We start from the raw sequence: 21,173 nt of genomic DNA on the forward strand, positions 1-21,173 counted from the left end.
CTGCTCCCGTTCCACCTCCCCTGATGTGGAGGTACTGTCACTGCTCCCGTTCCACCTCCCCTGATGTGGAGGTACCGTCACTGCTCCCGTTCCACCTCCCCTGAAGTGGAGGTACCGTCACTGCTCCCGTTCCACCTCCCCTGATGTAGAGGTACTGTCACTGCTCCCGTTCCACCTCCCCTGATGTAGAGGTACTGTCACTGCTCCCGTTCCACCTCCCCTGATGTAGAGGTACTGTCACTGCTCCCGTTCCACCTCCCCTGATGTAGAGGTACTGTCACTGCTCCCGTTCCACCTCCCCTGATGTGGAGGTCACTGCTCCCGTTCCACCTCCCCTGATGTGGAGGTACCGTCACTGCTCCCGTTCCACCTCCCCTGATGTGGAAGTACCGTCACTGCTCCCGTTCCACCTCCCCTGATGTGGAGGTACCGTCACTGCTCCCGTTCCACCTCCCCTGAAGTGGAGGTACCGTCACTGCTCCCGTTCCACCTCCCCTGATGCGGAACGGGAGCATACTGATTGAACGCATTCTGTCCAGTGGAGGCTGCTGAGGGGAGGATGGCTCATAATAATGGATGGATGAGCTTAATGTCTTTTTATGCTCGCTTTGAGGCAAGCCACACTGAAATATGCACAAGAGCACCAGCTGTTCTGGATGACTGTTATAACGCTCTCGGTAGCCGATGTGAGTAAGACCTTTTAAACAGGTCATCATTCACAAAGCCGCGGGGCCAGACGGATTACCAGGACGTTGATTTAAAGCATATGTTGACCAACTGGTAAGTGTCTTCACTGACATTTTCAACCTCTCCCTGACCGAGTCTGTAATACCTACATGTTGCAAGCAGACCACCATAGTCCATGTGCCCAAGGAAGCGAAGGTAACCTGCCTAATTGATTACCGCCCCGTAGTTCAGCAGGTGGTAAGATTAGGCAACAACACTGTCACACTGATCCTCAACACTGATCCTCAACACTGAGGCCCCTCAGGGTGTGTCCTTAGTCCCCTCCACGACTGCGTGGCCAAACACGACTCCAACACCATCATTTAGTTTGCTGACGACACAACAGTGGTAGGTCTGATCACGACAACGATGAGACAGCCTATAGGGAGGAGGTCAGAGACCTGGTAGTGTGGTGCCAGGACAACAACCTCTCCCTCAATATGACCAGGACAAAGGAGCTGATCATGGACTACAGGAAAAGGCGGGCCAAACAGGCGGGCCGAACAGGCCCCCATTAACATCGACGGGGCTGTAGTGGAGTGGGTCGAGAGTTTCAAGTTCATTGGTGTCCACATCACTAAGGTAGTCGTGAAGAGGGCACGACACATCCTTTTTCCCCTCTGGAGACCCCAGATACTCAAAAGGTTCTACAGCTGCACCATCGAGAGCATCCTGACCGGTTGCATCACCACCTGGTATGGCAACTGCTCGGCATCTGACTGTAAGGCGCTACAGAGGGTAGTGCGTACAGCCCAGTACATCACTGGGGCCAAGCTTCCTGCCGTCCAGGACCTATATACTAGGCGGTGTCAGAGGAAGGCTGCTGAACAATTAATCAAATGGCCACTGGACTATTTACATTTACCCCCATCCATTTGTTTTTACACTGCTGCTACTCGCTGTTTATTATCACTTTACCCCTACCTACAAATTACCTCAACTAACCTGTACCCCTGCACACTGACTCGGTACCCCCTGTATATAGCCTCGCTATTGTCATTTTATTGTGTTACTTTTTATTATTGTTTACATTAGTTTTATTTGGAAATATATTCTTAACTCTTCTTGAACTGCACTGTTGGTTAATCAAATGTATTTATAAAGCCCTTTTTACATCAGCCGATGTCACAAAGTGCTGTACAGAAACCCAGCCTAAAACCCTGATGTTAATGGGGGCCTGTAAGGGCTTGTCAGTAAGCTTTTCACGGTGAGGTCTACGCTTGTTGTATTCGGCGCATGTGACAAAGTCTGATTTGGAACAGAGTGAATGGAAACACATGGAAGCCATGTCTGATGTATTTAATCCCATTCTGCTTCAGCCATTACCATGAGCCCGTCCTCCCTAATTAAGGTGGCACCAACCTGCTGTGATTCTGTCCTACTTCTTGACCTGCTGGTTAGGGAAAAACAAGGTCAAACAGAAAAATAGGTTGGGCAAGATAGTCAGAACTTGTGGAGAAATCATGTCATCCCTCTACCTGGGCAGAGCCCTCCATCCCTCTACCTGGGCAGAGCCCTCTATCCCTCTACCTGGGCAGAGCCCTCCATCCCTCTATCTGGGCAGAGCCCTCCATCCCTCTACCTGGGCAGAGCCCTCCATCCCTCTACCTGGGCAGAGCCCTCTATCCCTCTACCTGGGCAGAGCCCTCTATCCCTCTACCTGGGCAGAGCCCTCTATCCCTCTACCTGGGCAGAGCCCTCCATCCCTCTACCTGGGCAGAGCCCTCCATCCCTCTACCTGGGCAGAGCCCTCCAGAAGGCCAACACAATAGAGGTTGACTCTTCCCATCCACTCCACCCTGAATTACAGCCCCTGCCTCTGGCTGCAGGTACAGACTGACCTGAAGTCTTAAAGAATTCGGGCCAAGTTCTCTTTTATTGCAATTCTGCAACTTACTAAAATGTTGGCCTGATTGCACATTTACATGGAGTCTGTTTTGACTTTTACATGGAGTCTGTTTTGACTTTTACATGGAGTCTGTTTTGACTTTTACATGGAGTCTGTTTTGACTTTTACATGGAGTCTGTTTTGACTTTTACATGGAGTCTGTTTTGACTTTTACATGGAGTCTGTTTTGACTTTTACATGGAGTCTGTTTTGACTTTTTTCTAAATATTTGCTATTTGCTGTTTTTATTTTGTTTTTATGACCACTGCACCATGAGTGGCCTCTGAGGACATTACATTTTTCTGAATCCCCAGCCCCTGCTGCAGTGGGAGGGAGACCCTGTATATGAGCCACAGCAGGTGCCTCTATTAATCTGTCTGTGTTGGTCTGTCTAGAGCTATGATCTGAAGCAGGAGAATGGGTTCAGTGCCAGCCTCAGTGAGTTCTGGAGGAAGGTGAACCAGCCGTTCCAACCCAACATCCCCCAGCTAGGCCACAGCACCACTAAGCAGCTCTCACACTGCTTCTCCAGGGACAAACTACACTTGTAAGATGCACCCACGCCACACCACGCCCCACGCACCACACCAAGCCCCACGCCACGCCCCACACCACGCCCTACGTCACGCCACGCCCCACGCTATGCCCCAAGCCCCACACACGTCCTCACACACACTCTGACAACAGCTGGTCTGTATATGGAGTCACCATCAGTTTCCCTGAGTTGACACCTGTTCTTTGTTCTCTACAGATTTAACATCACCTCTAAAGACACGTTCTTTGACAACGCAACACGCAGTCGAATAGTGAGTCTGTCATTCAGGATGTTTCTCTGTTTTATATGAATGTCAAGAATCAATGGGAATATGGTTTCAGCTCTCTGTTTCTCTCTGACACAGTATTCTGTGTGACCTAACCCCCTCAGGTGTACGAGATCCTGAGACGCACCGCCTGCACACGCACCAGCCAATCCATGGGTGAGTGACCTCTAACCTCTGATTTGCCCAAAGTTGCCTACTTTTTGAGGTCATTGACCTTCTCCATGGTTCCACAGTACAGGTCCAGACAGGGTTACAGTGAGTGATTGGTGTTCTCCATGGTTCCTTCTCCATGGTTTCTCAGTACAGGTCCAGACAGGGGTACAGTGAGTGATTGGTGTTCTCCATGGTTCCTTAGTACAGGTCCATACAGGGGTACAGTGAGTGATTGGTGTTCTCCATGGTTCCTTAGTACAGGTCCATACAGGGGTACAGTGAGTGATTGGTGTTCTCCATAGTTCCTCAGTACAGGTCAATACAGGGTTACAGTGAGTGATTGGTGGAAGGTCTGCATTAGAGGTGGATACGGGATTGAAATAAATTCTGGTCCTGTCTAGTTCTGTCATGATTAGTTCATTATTGGAGTCCGGTGTGTTAGTTGGGGCTGGGGAAAAAGTGTGAAATTTGCCCATCCCTGGTGTAGTGTGTAGGGGGTAGTGTTGTAGGGGGTAGTGTTGTAGGGGGTAGTGTTGTAGTGGGTAGTGTGTAGGGAGTAGTGTGTAGTGTTGTAGGGGGTAGTGGTGTAGGGGGTCGTGTTTGGTGTCACATTTAGAAATAAATACACTGATCAGCTCGGGGGGGGGGGGGGGGGGGGGGGGGGGATCACAGTTAGAAATAAATACAATGATCAGATAGGGGGGAAATCACAGTTAGAAATAAATACAATGATCAGATAGGGGGGAAATCACAGTTAGAAATAAATACAATGATCAGATAGGGGGGAAATCACAGTTAGAAATAAATACAATGATCAGATAGGGGGGAAATCACAGTTAGAAATAAATACAATGATCAGATAGGGGGGAAATCACAGTTAGAAATAAATACAATGATCAGATAGGGGGGAAATCACAGTTAGAAATAAATACAATGATCAGATAGGGGGGAAATCACATTTAGAAATAAATACAATGATCAGATAGGGGGGAAATCACAGTTAGAAATAAATACAATGATCAGATAGGGGGGAAATCACAGTTATAAATAAACACAATGTATGTAGCTTCTCCACCTACAGGTTTCTGTGCCAATGTGCCACACAACTTATAAACAAAGCATAGTGACTTCGGGACCTTCATGGTTTGTGTTTTCAACACCACAATAGACTATGAATCTGGACAAACAGAAAACACATCCCACCCTGCCTTGCAGTCCTACTCAGGTTTAAAGGCTTGATAATCTCCGAATGTCATTCAACTTTTGGGTGTTTTGTAACAGATGTCTCTTTCCGTTCATCAATTGGCCGCTGCACAGTTTGGATTGATTGATTGATTGATTTGTCAGTTAAAATAAATAAATATATTCACACAGTACAAATATGTTTTAAAGGATTTGCACAATAAAGCCAGGGACTCATTTCCATTATAGTCCCTATTTTTAACATGACACTGCTGGGGAACCATGATGTATACAACAGCGATGGTCTATACAAATGTGTTCTTATCCAATAAGACTTTGTATTTAAAACAGTGAATGTTGGTCTCTGGCATTATGATGGCGGACAACTCTAACTCATGGAAAAACAGTTGGATAGGGACCTGGGGTCTGAGTCCATGATAATTCTGTGGACCAGACCAAGCTGAATGAATACTACCACAGACAGCCAGGCTGTTTAAAATGCACAACCTCCAGATGAGTATGAGGGGGGAGTACAGCTTGTTATGCTTGTTATGGCTGGTCTGGAGCATCTGTAGATGGTTGGGGCTGCTGGGGAACCATGATGCTCAGCATAATCAGACACTAGACTAGATGTTTGGGCATGCTGGGGGACCATGATGTGCAGCATATTCACACTGGACTAGCACACAGAGACTTTTGGGTGGCTATGACTAGGTATCCATACAATTAGCGACCAGGTTTTAATGTGAATATTTAAAAAAAAAAACATTTTCCCATCGGAGTTGTGTTTCTATCAAATTGACTTGTTGTGCACATAAAAATAACATTGTGGTTAAATTCCTAGTTAGTCTATTGGTGGACATAGTGCAGGATAGACAGACTGGTAGTCTATATTGTTACTATGAATGGTGGATAGACAGACTGGTAGACTATATTGTCACTATGAATGGTGGACAGAGGGCAGGATAGACAGACTGGTCGTCTATATTGTCACTATGAATGGTGGATAGGCAGACTGGTAGTCTATATTGTTACTATGAATGGTAGACAGACTGGTAGTCTATATTGTTACTATGAATGGTGGACAGAGGGTAGGATAGACGGACTGGTAGTCTATATTGTTACTCTGAATGGTGGATAGACAGACTGGTAGTCTATAATGTCACTATGACTAAATAACACCCTACCCTGTCCAATAAATAACACGCTACCCTGTCCAATAAATAACACGCTACCCTGTCCAATAAATAACACGCTACCCTGTCCAATAAATAACACACTACCCTCCCCTGTCCAATAAATAACACACTACCCTGTCCAATAAATAACACGCTACCCTCCCCTGTCCAATAAATAACACGCTACCCTGTCCAATAAATAACACACTACCCTCCCCTGTCAAATAAATAACACACTACCCTCCCCTGTCCAATAAATAACACACTACCCTCCCCTGTCCAATAAATAACACGCTACCCTGTCCAATAAATAACACGCTACCCTGTCCAATAAATAACACGCTACCCTGTCCAATAAATAACACGCTACCCTGTCCAATAAATAACACACTACCCTCCCCTGTCAAATAAATAACACACTACCCTCCCCTGTCCAATAAATAACACACTACCCTCCCCTGTCCAATAAATAACACGCTACCCTGTCCAATAAATAACACGCTACCCTGTCCAATAAATAACACGCTACCCTGTCCAATAAATAACACACTACCCTCCCCTGTCCAATAAATAACACACTACCCTGTCCAATAAATAACACGCTACCCTCCCCTGTCCAATAAATAACACGCTACCCTCCCCTGTCCAATAAATAACACACTACCCTGTCCAATAAATAACACGCTACCCTGTCCAATAAATAACACGCTACCCTGTCCAATAAATAACACACTACCCTCCCCTGTCAAATAAATAACACACTACCCTCCCCTGTCCAATAAATAACACACTACCCTCCCCTGTCCAATAAATAACACGCTACCCTGTCCAATAAATAACACACTACCCTTTCCAATAAATAACACACTACCCTCCCCTGTCCAATAAATAACACACTACCCTGTCCAATAAATAACACACTACCCTGTCCAATAAATAACACACTACCCTGTCCAATAAATAACACGCTACCCTGTCCAATAAATAACACACTACCCTTTCCAATAAATAACACACTACCCTCCCCTGTCCAATAAATAACACACTACCCTGTCCAATAAATAACACGCTACCCTGTCCAATAAATAACACACTACCCTGTCCAATAAATAACACACTACCCTGTCCAATAAATAACACACTACCCTGTCCAATAAATAACACGCTACCCTGTCCAATAAATAACACACTACCCTCCCCTGTCCAATAAATAACACACTACCCTGTCCAATAAATAACACACTACCCTGTCCAATAAATAACACGCTACCCTCCCCTGTCCAATAAATAACACGCTACCCTCCCCTGTCCAATAAATAACACGCTACCCTCCCCTGTCCAATAAATAACACACTACCCTCCCCTGTCCAATAAATAACACACTACCCTCCCCTGTCCAATAAATAACACGCTACCCTCCCCTGTCCAATAAATAACACACGACCCTGTCCAATAAATAACACGCTACCCTCCCCTGTCCAATAAATAACACGCTACCCTCCCCTGTCCAATAAATAACACACGACCCTGTCCAATAAATAACACACTACCCTCCCCTGTCCAATATATAACACACTACCCTGTCCAATAAATAACACACTACCCTCCCCTGTCCAATAAATAACACACTACCCTCCCCTGTCCAATAAATAACACACTACCCTCCCCTGTCCAATAAATAACACGCTACCCTCCCCTGTCCAATAAATAACACACGACCCTGTCCAATAAATAACACGCTACCCTGTCCAATAAATAACACGCTACCCTCCCCTGTCCAATAAATAACACGCTACCCTCCCCTGTCCAATAAATAACACGCTACCCTCCCCTGTCCAATAAATAACACGCTACCCTCCCCTGTCCAATAAATAACACGCTACCCTCCCCTGTCCAATAAATAACACGCTACCCTCCCCTGTCCAATAAATAACACGCTACCCTCCCCTGTCCAATAAATAACACACGACCCTGTCCAATAAATAACACGCTACCCTGTCCAATAAATAACACGCTACCCTGTCCAATAAATAACACGCTACCCTTTCCAATAAATAACACACTACCCTCCCCTGTCCAATAAATAACACGCTACCCTGTCCAATAAATAACACGCTACCCTGTCCAATAAATAACACGCTACCCTTTCCAATAAATAACACACTACCCTCCCCTGTCCAATAAATAACACACTACCCTGTCCAATAAATAACACGCTACCCTGTCCAATAAGTAACACGCTACCCTGTCCAATAAATAACACGCTACCCAGTCCAATAAATAACACAATACGCTACCCTGTCCAATAAATAACACGCTACGCTACCCTGTCCAATAAATAACACGCTACCCTCCCCTGTCCAATAAATAACACGCTACCCTCCCCTGTCCAATAAATAACACGCTACCCTCCCCTGTCCAATAAATAACACGCTACCCTCCCCTGTCCAATAAATAACACGCTACCCTCCCCTGTCCAATAAATAACACGCTACCCTCCCCTGTCCAATAAATAACACGCTACCCTGTCCAATAAATAACACGCTACCCTGTCCAATAAATAACACGCTACCCTGTCCAATAAATAACACGCTACCCTGTCCAATAATTTTTTTTATTTTTATTTTACCTTTATTTAACCAGGCAAGTCAGTTAAGAACAAATTCTTATTTTCAATGACGGCCTGGGAACAGTGGGTTAACTGCCTGTTCAGGGGCAGAACGACAGATTTGTACCTTGTCACCTCGGGGGTTTGAACTCACAACCTTCCGGTTACTAGTCCAACGCTCTAACCACCACGCTACCCTGTCCAATAAATAACACGCTACCCTCCCCTGTCCAATAAATAACACACGACCCTGTCCAATAAATAACACACTACCCTCCCCTGTCCAATATATAACACACTACCCTGTCCAATAAATAACACACTACCCTCCCCTGTCCAATAAATAACACACTACCCTCCCCTGTCCAATAAATAACACGCTACCCTCCCCTGTCCAATAAATAACACACTACCCTCCCCTGTCCAATAAATAACACGCTACCCTGTCCAATAAATAACACACTACCCTTTCCAATAAATAACACACTACCCTCCCCTGTCCAATAAATAACACACTACCCTGTCCAATAAATAACACACTACCCTGTCCAATAAATAACACACTACCCTGTCCAATAAATAACACGCTACCCTGTCCAATAAATAACACACTACCCTTTCCAATAAATAACACACTACCCTCCCCTGTCCAATAAATAACACACTACCCTGTCCAATAAATAACACGCTACCCTGTCCAATAAATAACACACTACCCTGTCCAATAAATAACACACTACCCTGTCCAATAAATAACACACTACCCTGTCCAATAAATAACACGCTACCCTGTCCAATAAATAACACACTACCCTCCCCTGTCCAATAAATAACACACTACCCTGTCCAATAAATAACACACTACCCTGTCCAATAAATAACACGCTACCCTCCCCTGTCCAATAAATAACACGCTACCCTCCCCTGTCCAATAAATAACACGCTACCCTCCCCTGTCCAATAAATAACACACTACCCTCCCCTGTCCAATAAATAACACACTACCCTCCCCTGTCCAATAAATAACACGCTACCCTCCCCTGTCCAATAAATAACACACGACCCTGTCCAATAAATAACACGCTACCCTCCCCTGTCCAATAAATAACACGCTACCCTCCCCTGTCCAATAAATAACACACGACCCTGTCCAATAAATAACACACTACCCTCCCCTGTCCAATATATAACACACTACCCTGTCCAATAAATAACACACTACCCTCCCCTGTCCAATAAATAACACACTACCCTCCCCTGTCCAATAAATAACACACTACCCTCCCCTGTCCAATAAATAACACGCTACCCTCCCCTGTCCAATAAATAACACACGACCCTGTCCAATAAATAACACGCTACCCTGTCCAATAAATAACACGCTACCCTCCCCTGTCCAATAAATAACACGCTACCCTCCCCTGTCCAATAAATAACACGCTACCCTCCCCTGTCCAATAAATAACACGCTACCCTCCCCTGTCCAATAAATAACACGCTACCCTCCCCTGTCCAATAAATAACACGCTACCCTCCCCTGTCCAATAAATAACACGCTACCCTCCCCTGTCCAATAAATAACACACGACCCTGTCCAATAAATAACACGCTACCCTGTCCAATAAATAACACGCTACCCTGTCCAATAAATAACACGCTACCCTTTCCAATAAATAACACACTACCCTCCCCTGTCCAATAAATAACACGCTACCCTGTCCAATAAATAACACGCTACCCTGTCCAATAAATAACACGCTACCCTTTCCAATAAATAACACACTACCCTCCCCTGTCCAATAAATAACACACTACCCTGTCCAATAAATAACACGCTACCCTGTCCAATAAGTAACACGCTACCCTGTCCAATAAATAACACGCTACCCAGTCCAATAAATAACACAATACGCTACCCTGTCCAATAAATAACACGCTACGCTACCCTGTCCAATAAATAACACGCTACCCTCCCCTGTCCAATAAATAACACGCTACCCTCCCCTGTCCAATAAATAACACGCTACCCTCCCCTGTCCAATAAATAACACGCTACCCTCCCCTGTCCAATAAATAACACGCTACCCTCCCCTGTCCAATAAATAACACGCTACCCTCCCCTGTCCAATAAATAACACGCTACCCTGTCCAATAAATAACACGCTACCCTGTCCAATAAATAACACGCTACCCTGTCCAATAAATAACACGCTACCCTGTCCAATAATTTTTTTTATTTTTATTTTACCTTTATTTAACCAGGCAAGTCAGTTAAGAACAAATTCTTATTTTCAATGACGGCCTGGGAACAGTGGGTTAACTGCCTGTTCAGGGGCAGAACGACAGATTTGTACCTTGTCACCTCGGGGGTTTGAACTCACAACCTTCCGGTTACTAGTCCAACGCTCTAACCACCACGCTACCCTGTCCAATAAATAACACGCTACCCTCCCCTGTCCAATAAATAACACACGACCCTGTCCAATAAATAACACACTACCCTCCCCTGTCCAATATATAACACACTACCCTGTCCAATAAATAACACACTACCCTCCCCTGTCCAATAAATAACACACTACCCTCCCCTGTCCAATAAATAACACGCTACCCTCCCCTGTCCAATAAATAACACACGACCCTGTCCAATAAATAACACGCTACCCTGTCCAATAAATAACACGCTACCCTCCCCTGTCCAATAAATAACACGCTACCCTCCCCTGTCCAATAAATAACACGCTACCCTCCCCTGTCCAATAAATAACACGCTACCCTCCCCTGTCCAATAAATAACACGCTACCCTCCCCTGTCCAATAAATAACACGCTACCCTCCCCTGTCCAATAAATAACACGCTACCCTCCCCTGTCCAATAAATAACACACGACCCTGTCCAATAAATAACACGCTACCCTGTCCAATAAATAACACGCTACCCTCCCCTGTCCAATAAATAACACGCTACCCTCCCCTGTCCAATAAATAACACGCTACCCTCCCCTGTCCAATAAATAACACGCTACCCTCCCCTGTCCAATAAATAACACGCTACCCTCCCCTGTCCAATAAATAACACGCTACCCTCCCCTGTCCAATAAATAACACGCTACCCTCCCCTGTCCAATAAATAACACACGACCCTGTCCAATAAATAACACGCTACCCTGTCCAATAAATAACACGCTACCCTGTCCAATAAATAACACGCTACCCTTTCCAATAAATAACACACTACCCTCCCCTGTCCAATAAATAACACGCTACCCTGTCCAATAAATAACACGCTACCCTGTCCAATAAATAACACGCTACCCTTTCCAATAAATAACACACTACCCTCCCCTGTCCAATAAATAACACACTACCCTGTCCAATAAATAACACGCTACCCTGTCCAATAAATAACACGCTACCCTGTCCAATAAATAACACGCTACCCAGTCCAATAAATAACACAATACGCTACCCTGTCCAATAAATAACACGCTACGCTACCCTGTCCAATAAATAACACGCTACCCTCCCCTGTCCAATAAATAACACGCTACCCTCCCCTGTCCAATAAATAACACGCTACCCTCCCCTGTCCAATAAATAACACGCTACCCTCCCCTGTCCAATAAATAACACGCTACCCTCCCCTGTCCAATAAATAACACGCTACCCTCCCCTGTCCAATAAATAACACGCTACCCTGTCCAATAAATAACACGCTACCCTGTCCAATAAATAACACGCTACCCTGTCCAATAAATAACACGCTACCCTGTCCAATAATTTTTTTTATTTTTATTTTACCTTTATTTAACCAGGCAAGTCAGTTAAGAACAAATTCTTATTTTCAATGACGGCCTGGGAACAGTGGGTTAACTGCCTGTTCAGGGGCAGAACGACAGATTTGTACCTTGTCACCTCGGGGGTTTGAACTCACAACCTTCCGGTTACTAGTCCAACGCTCTAACCACCACGCTACCCTGTCCAATAAATAACACGCTACCCTCCCCTGTCCAATAAATAACACGCTACCCTCCCCTGTCCAATAAATAACACACGACCCTGTCCAATAAATAACACACTACCCTCCCCTGTCCAATATATAACACACTACCCTGTCCAATAAATAACACACTACCCTCCCCTGTCCAATAAATAACACACTACCCTCCCCTGTCCAATAAATAACACGCTACCCTCCCCTGTCCAATAAATAACACACGACCCTGTCCAATAAATAACACGCTACCCTGTCCAATAAATAACACGCTACCCTCCCCTGTCCAATAAATAACACGCTACCCTCCCCTGTCCAATAAATAACACGCTACCCTCCCCTGTCCAATAAATAACACGCTACCCTCCCCTGTCCAATAAATAACACGCTACCCTCCCCTGTCCAATAAATAACACGCTACCCTCCCCTGTCCAATAAATAACACACGACCCTGTCCAATAAATAACACGCTACCCTGTCCAATAAATAACACGCTACCCTGTCCAATAAATAACACGCTACCCTTTCCAATAAATAACACACTACCCTCCCCTGTCCAATAAATAACACACTACCCTGTCCAATAAATAACACGCTACCCTGTCCAATAAATAACACGCTACCCTGTCCAATAAATAACACGCTACCCTGTCCAATAAATAACACGCTACGCTACCCAGTCCAATAAATAACACGCTACCCTACCCTGTCCAATAAATAACACGCTACCCTCCCCTGTCCAATAAATAACACGCTACCCTCCCCTGTCCAATAAATAACACGCTACCCTCCCCTGTCCAATAAATAACACGCTACCCTCCCCTGTCCAATAAATAACACGCTACCCTCCCCTGTCCAATAAATAACACGCTACCCTCCCCTGTCCAATAAATAACACGCTACCCTCCCCTGTCCAATAAATAACACGCTACCCTCCCCTGTCCAATAAATAACACGCTACCCTCCCCTGTCCAATAAATAACACGCTACCCTGACCAATAAATAACACGCTACCCTCCCCTGTCCAATAAATAACACGCTACCCTCCCCTGTCCAATAAATATCACGCTACCCTGTCCAATAAATAACACGCTACCCTGTCCAATAAATAACACGCTACCCTGTCCAATAAATAGCACGCTACCCTGTCCAATAAATAACACGCTACCCTGTCCAATAAATAACACGCTACCCTGTCCAATAAATAACACGCTACCCTGTCCAATAAATAACACGCTACCCTGTCCAATAAATAACACGCTACCCTGTCCAATAAATAACACGCTACCCTGTCCAATAAATAACACGCTACCCTGTCCAATAAATAACACGCTACCCTGTCCAATAAATAACACGCTACCCTGTCCAATAAATAACACGCTACCCTGTCCAATAAATAACACGCTACCCTGTCCAATAAATAACACGCTACCCTGTCCAATAAATAACACGCTACCCTGTCCAATAAATAACACGCTACCCTGTCCAATAAATAACACGCTACCCTGTCCAATAAATAACACGCTACCCTGTCCAATAAATAACACGCTACCCTGTCCAATAAATAACACAATACCCTCCCCTGTCCAATAAATAACACACTACCCTGTCCAATAAATAACACGCTACCCTCCCCTGTCCAATAAATAACACGCTACCCTCCCCTGTCCAATAAATATCACGCTACCCTCCCCTGTCCAATAAATAACACGCTACCCTCCCCTGTCCAATAAATAACACGCTACCCTCCCCTGTCCAATAAATAACACGCTACCCTCCCCTGTCCAATAAATAACACGCTACCCTCCCCTGTCCAATAAATAACACGCTACCCTGTCCAATAAATAACACGCTACCCTGTCCAATAAATAACACGCTACCCTCCCCTGTCCAATAAATATCACGCTACCCTGTCCAATAAATAACACGCTACCCTGTCCAATAAATAACACGCTACCCTGTCCAATAAATAACACGCTACCCTTTCCAATAAATAACACACTACCCTCCCCTGTCCAATAAATAACACACTACCCTCCCCTGTCCAATAAATAACACGCTACCCTGTCCAATAAATAACACGCTACCCTGTCCAATAAATAACACGCTACCCTGTCCAATAAATAACACGCTACCCAGTCCAATAAATAACACAATACGCTACCCAGTCCAATAAATAACACGCTACCCTACCCTGTCCAATAAATAACACGCTACCCTCCCCTGTCCAATAAATAACACGCTACCCTCCCCTGTCCAATAAATAACACGCTACCCTCCCCTGTCCAATAAATAACACGCTACCCTCCCCTGTCCAATAAATAACACGCTACCCTCCCCTGTCCAATAAATAACACGCTACCCTCCCCTGTCCAATAAATAACACGCTACCCTCCCCTGTCCAATAAATAACACGCTACCCTCCCCTGTCCAATAAATAACACGCTACCCTGACCAATAAATAACACGCTACCCTGTCCAATAAATAACACGCTACCCTCCCCTGTCCAATAAATATCACGCTACCCTGTCCAATAAATAACACGCTACCCTGTCCAATAAATAACACGCTACCCTGTCCAATAAATAGCACGCTACCCTGTCCAATAAATAACACGCTACCCTGTCCAATAAATAACACGCTACCCTGTCCAATAAATAACACGCTACCCTGTCCAATAAATAACACGCTACCCTGTCCAATAAATAACACGCTACCCTGTCCAATAAATAACACGCTACCCTGTCCAATAAATAACACGCTACCCTGTCCAATAAATAACACGCTACCCTCCCCTGTCCAATAAATAACACAATACCCTCCCCTGTCCAATAAATAACACACTACCCTGTCCAATAAATAACACGCTACCCTCCCCTGTCCAATAAATAACACGCTACCCTCCCCTGTCCAATAAATATCACGCTACCCTCCCCTGTCCAATAAATAACACGCTACCCTCCCCTGTCCAATAAATAACACGCTACCCTCCCCTGTCCAATAAATAACACGCTACCCTCCCCTGTCCAATAAATAACACGCTACCCTCCCCTGTCCAATAAATAACACGCTACCCTGTCCAATAAATAACACGCTACCCTGTCCAATAAATAACACGCTACCCTCCCCTGTCCAATAAATATCACGCTACCCTGTCCAATAAATAACACGCTACCCTGTCCAATAAATAACACGCTACCCTGTCCAATAAATAACACGCTACCCTTTCCAATAAATAACACACTACCCTCCCCTGTCCAATAAATAACACACTACCCTGTCCAATAAATAACACGCTACCCTGTCCAATAAATAACACGCTACCCTGTCCAATAAATAACACGCTACCCTGTCCAATAAATAACACGCTACCCAGTCCAATAAATAACACAATACGCTACCCAGTCCAATAAATAACACGCTACCCTACCCTGTCCAATAAATAACACGCTACCCTCCCCTGTCCAATAAATAACACGCTACCCTCCCCTGTCCAATAAATAACACGCTACCCTCCCCTGTCCAATAAATAACACGCTACCCTCCCCTGTCCAATAAATAACACGCTACCCTGACCAATAAATAACACGCTACCCTCCCCTGTCCAATAAATAACACGCTACCCTCCCCTGTCCAATAAATATCACGCTACCCTGTCCAATAAATAACACGCTACCCTGTCCAATAAATAGCACGCTACCCTGTCCAATAAATAACACGCTACCCTGTCCAATAAATAACACGCTACCCTGTCCAATAAATAACACGCTACCCTGTCCAATAAATAACACGCTACCCTGTCCAATAAATAACACGCTACCCTGTCCAATAAATAACACGCTACCCTGTCCAATAAATAACACGCTACCCTGTCCAATAAATAACACGCTACCCTGTCCAATAAATAACACGCTACCCTGTCCAATAAATAACACGCTACCCTGTCCAATAAATAACACGCTACCCTGTCCAATAAATAACACGCTACCCTGTCCAATAAATAACACGCTACCCTGTCCAATAAATAACACGCTACCCTGTCCAATAAATAACACGCTACCCTGTCCAATAAATAACACGCTACCCTCCCCTGTCCAATAAATAACACAATACCCTCCCCTGTCCAATAAATAACACGCTACCCTCCCCTGTCCAATAAATAACACGCTACCCTCCCCTGTCCAATAAATATCACGCTACCCTCCCCTGTCCAATAAATAACACGCTACCCTCCCCTGTCCAATAAATAACACGCTACCCTCCCCTGTCCAATAAATAACACGCTACCCTCCCCTGTCCAATAAATAACACGCTCCCCTGTCCAATAAATAACACGCTACCCTGTCCAATAAATAACACGCTACCCTGTCCAATAAATAACACGCTACCCTGTCCAATAAATAACACGCTACCCTCCCCTGTCCAATAAATATCACGCTACCCTGTCCAATAAATAACACGCTACCCTGTCCAATAAATAACACGCTACCCTGTCCAATAAATAACACGCTACCCTGTCCAATAAATAACACACTACCCTCACCTGTCCAATAAATAACACGCTACCCTGTCCAATTAATAACATGCTACCCTCCTCCCATAGCAAAATGTCTCTCTGTCCTTATCATTCGTTTTCAGTTGTTTTCTACATATAAAACTAGATGGCTAGCTAGATGAATAGAATTCACGTATTGCCAGATGATAATTATAAAGTAAAACGTTAATTACATAAAGCAATCTTGTTTCGTCTGTATTGGTAAAAGGTAACGTTAATGCAGGAATGTTAGCACAGAGTGCTTCTCAAATGGACCATTTTATGCACGGTATTATACATATTAGGACACACCCTCTGTTTTTCTCTCTCTTCGCCTGAGCCTCTCCCCTTCCCCCCCTCTTCCCAGTTCCCTTTATTGTCCTCTCCCCCCTCTTCCCAGTTCCCTTTATCATCCTCTCCCCCCTCTTCCCTTTATCGTCCTCTCCCCCCTCTTCCCAGTTCGCTTTATCGTCCTTTCTCCCTCTCCCCCCTCTTCCTAGTTCCCTTTATTGTCCTCTCCTCCTCTCCCCCCTCTTCCCTTTATTGTCCTCTCCTCCTCTCCCCCCTCTTCCCTTTATTGTCCTCTCCTCCTCTCCCCCTCTCTTCCCAGATCCCTTTATCGTCCTTTCTCTCTCCTGAAGTGTGTTGTGGGGTCAGGCTGAGATTTAAGCAGAGGTATGTGGGAGTTGTGGTCCCTGTAGCTGTGCTGTGATTGGCTCGTTGGTGAAGCTAATTACTGTGATGTTTCTGGCTTCGTAGAGGTCTTGTTAATTAGTTCATGAGGTAATGAATCAATTAGTTAAAGCTGTTCCCACTGAGCTTCCCACTGTTCCACCCTCCCCTCTCCTGCCCTCTCATCTCCTTCCCTCTCCTCTCCTGCCCTCTCCTCTACTGCCCTGCCATATTCTCTCCTCTCTTGCCCCCACCCAGCCACTTCTCTCCTCTCTGAATGGGAAAGCTGATACAGATCACTGAAGCATCTCTCACTAATATTAGATGAGTTGTTTGATACATTGAGTAACCGACACCTCTCCCTCTTTCTCTCTCAGGCATCACCACATTAATAGCTAAAGGTGTCTATGATTCAGCCTTCCCTCTCCATGATGTAAGTTCCTGTCCTTCCAGCTGCACATACAGTATTTGTGATGTTACTGTTAACCTCGTGATAATGTTGCTATTGATAACGCAAACTGTAATACACTGTGAGCTTTCTAATTGTGATGTGATTGGTCTGTCTGACTCCTCCCCTCTCTGCAGGGGGATTATAAGGTCGTGGGTCACTCTGAGAGGAATGACAGACAGGTAACTACTGCTCTACTGTACTATACTATAATATACTGTTGCTACAACCTGGCTCAAGATTGTAACAAACAATGGGAAACCACACACTGAATGAAGGAATATTTTTTTTATTTTATTTCATAAATAAACACTCACAACAATAATCAGATGAGGCATGACAGTCAGTAAATTAGGTGTCAACTGCCAAAACCACAACGAAACGACCAAAGGTATGCATGGAGAGAGGAATCTCTTGCTGAATGGGGAAACGGTGGCTTTATGCCACAGCTGAGCTGTCACAGGTGTACCCCATCAGCCATGACGACCCTCCCAGCTCCGCCCACCTCTCCTACTCCGCCCACCAATCTCCTGCAGGAAGTAAGCACAGCAAAACCCAGTAGACAGAGCAGGGAGGTGCCGTAACACTACTCTACTACAGTGCTTCCCAAACTGGGGGTTGGGACCCACTTGTGGGTCCAGGTGGGTCACAGGATTTAGCTTTAAAACTGCAAAATGTTCTCTCTGCTGCCGATATGTTTTTTCTTTTTCACACTCAACCCTTACGTTGGGTCACGATAACACACCTCTATTGGTGGGCCACGAGAAGTAAAAACGATTGGGAAATCCTGATGTCTGGACTCTACTCTGATGTCTGGACTCTACTCTGATGTCTGGACTCTACTCTGATGTCTGGACTCTACTCTGATGTCTGGACTCTACTCTGATGTCTGGACTCTACTCTGATGTCTGGACTCTACTCTGATGTCTGGACTCTACTCTGATGTCTGGACTCTACTCTGATGTCTGGACTGGACTCTACTCTGATGTCTGGACTGGACTCTACTCTGATGTCTGTATTGTACTCTACTCTGATGTCTGGACTCTACTCTACTCTTATGTCTGGACTCTACTCTACTCTTATGTCTGGACTCTACTCTACTCTGATGTCTGGACTCTACTCTGATGTCTGGACTCTACTCTGATGTCTGGACTCTACTCTGATGTCTGGACTCTACTCTGATGTCTGGACTCTACTCTGATGTCTGGACTCTACTCTGATGTCTGGACTCTACTCTGATGTCTGGACTCTACTCTGATGTCTGGACTCTACTCTGATGTCTGGACTCTACTCTGATGACTGGACTCTACTCTGATGACTGGACTCTACTCTGATAACTGGACTCTACTCTGATGACTGGACTGGACTCTACTCTGATGACTGGACTGGACTCTACTCTGATGTCTGGACTGGACTCTACTCTGATGTCTGGACTGGACTCTACTCCGATGTCTGGACTGGACTCCACTCCGATGTCTGGACTCTACTCTACTCTGATGTCTGGACTCTACTCTGATGTCTGTATTGGACTCTACTCTGATGTCTGGACTGTACTCTACTCTGATGTCTGGACTCTACTCTACTCTGATGTCTGGACTGGACTCTACACTTATGTCTGTACTCTACTCTGATGTCTGTATTCTACTCTGATGTCTGGACTGTACTCTGATGACTGGACTGTACTCTACTCTGATGTCTGTATTGTACTCTACTCTGATGTCTGTACTGTACTCTACTCTGATGACTGGACTGTACTCTACTCTGATGTCTGTATTGTACTCTACTCTGATGTATGTACTGTACTCTACTCTGATGACTGGACTGTACTCTACTCTGATGTCTGTATTGTACTCTACTCTGATGACTGTACTCTACTCTGATGTCTGGACTGTACTCTACTCTGATGACTGTACTCTACTCTGATGTCTGGACTGTACTCTACTCTGATGTCTGGACTGTACTCTACTCTGATGTCTGTATTGTACTCTACTCTGGTGTCTGTATTGTACTCTACTCTGATGTCTGTATTGTACTCTACTCTGATGTCTGTACTGTACTCCAATCTGATGTCTGGACTGGACTCTACTCTGATGTCTGGACTCTACTCTACTCTGATGACTACTGTACTCTACTTTACTCTGATGTCTGGACTGTACTCCTACTCTACTCTGATGACTGGACTCTACTCTGATGTCTGGACTGGACTCTACTCTGATGTCTGGACTCTACTCTACTCTGATGTCTGGACTCTACTCTACTCTGATGTCTGGACTCTACTCTACTCTACTCTGATGTCTGAACTCTACTCTACTCTACTCTGATGTCTGGACTCTACTCTACTCTGATGTCTGGACTGGACTCTACTCTGATGTCTGGACTGGACTCTACTCTGATGTCTGGACTGGACTCTACTCTGATGTCTGGACTGGACTCTACTCTGATGTCTGGACTGGACTCTACTCTGATGTCTGGACTGGACTCTACTCTGATGTCTGGACTGGACTCTACTCTACTCTGATGTCTGTACTCTACTCTACTCTACTCTACTCTGATGTCTGGACTCTACTCTACTCTACTCTGATGACTGGACTCTACTCTACTCTGATGACTGGACTGGACTCTACTCTACTCTGTTGACTGGACTCTACTCTACTCTGATGTCTGGACTCTACTCTACTCTGATGTCTGGACTGGACTCTACTCTACTCTGATGTCTGGACTGGACTCTACTCTACTCTGATGTCTGGACTCTACTCTACTCTGATGTCTGGACTCTACTCTACTCTGATGTCTGGACTCTACACTACTCTGATGTCTGAACTCTACTCTACTCTGATGTCTGAACTCTACTCTACTCTGATGTCTGGACTGGACTCTACTCTGATGACTGGACTCTACTCTACTCTGTCTGTATTGTACTCTACTCTGATGTCTGGACTGTACTCTATTCTGATGTCTGGACTGTACT

The 21,173-nt window shown here is 45.1% G+C and overlaps 1 protein-coding gene across 2 annotated transcripts in view; it reads left to right on the top strand.

The window, feature by feature from the left end:
- LOC110510383 (anoctamin-1-like) overlaps positions 1-21,173 on the top strand; it is a 108,139-nt gene that overhangs the window by 16,513 nt on the left and 70,453 nt on the right. For both annotated transcript variants that reach the window (XR_005041890.1, XM_036972743.1), the window contains 5 exons: positions 3,010-3,161; positions 3,366-3,420; positions 3,540-3,591; positions 18,135-18,190; positions 18,343-18,387. Coding sequence is in view for 1 of the 2 variants with exons in the window: in XM_036972743.1 (XP_036828638.1) it covers positions 3,010-3,161; positions 3,366-3,420; positions 3,540-3,591; positions 18,135-18,190; positions 18,343-18,387 (360 nt within the window). In the remaining variant the exon portion in view is untranslated. The remainder of the gene's footprint in view (positions 1-3,009; positions 3,162-3,365; positions 3,421-3,539; positions 3,592-18,134; positions 18,191-18,342; positions 18,388-21,173) is intronic.

The sequence above is a fragment of the Oncorhynchus mykiss genome, unplaced genomic scaffold (genome assembly GCF_013265735.2).
Source record: "Oncorhynchus mykiss isolate Arlee unplaced genomic scaffold, USDA_OmykA_1.1 un_scaffold_191, whole genome shotgun sequence".
In the NCBI taxonomy this organism is placed as follows: domain Eukaryota; kingdom Metazoa; phylum Chordata; class Actinopteri; order Salmoniformes; family Salmonidae; genus Oncorhynchus; species Oncorhynchus mykiss.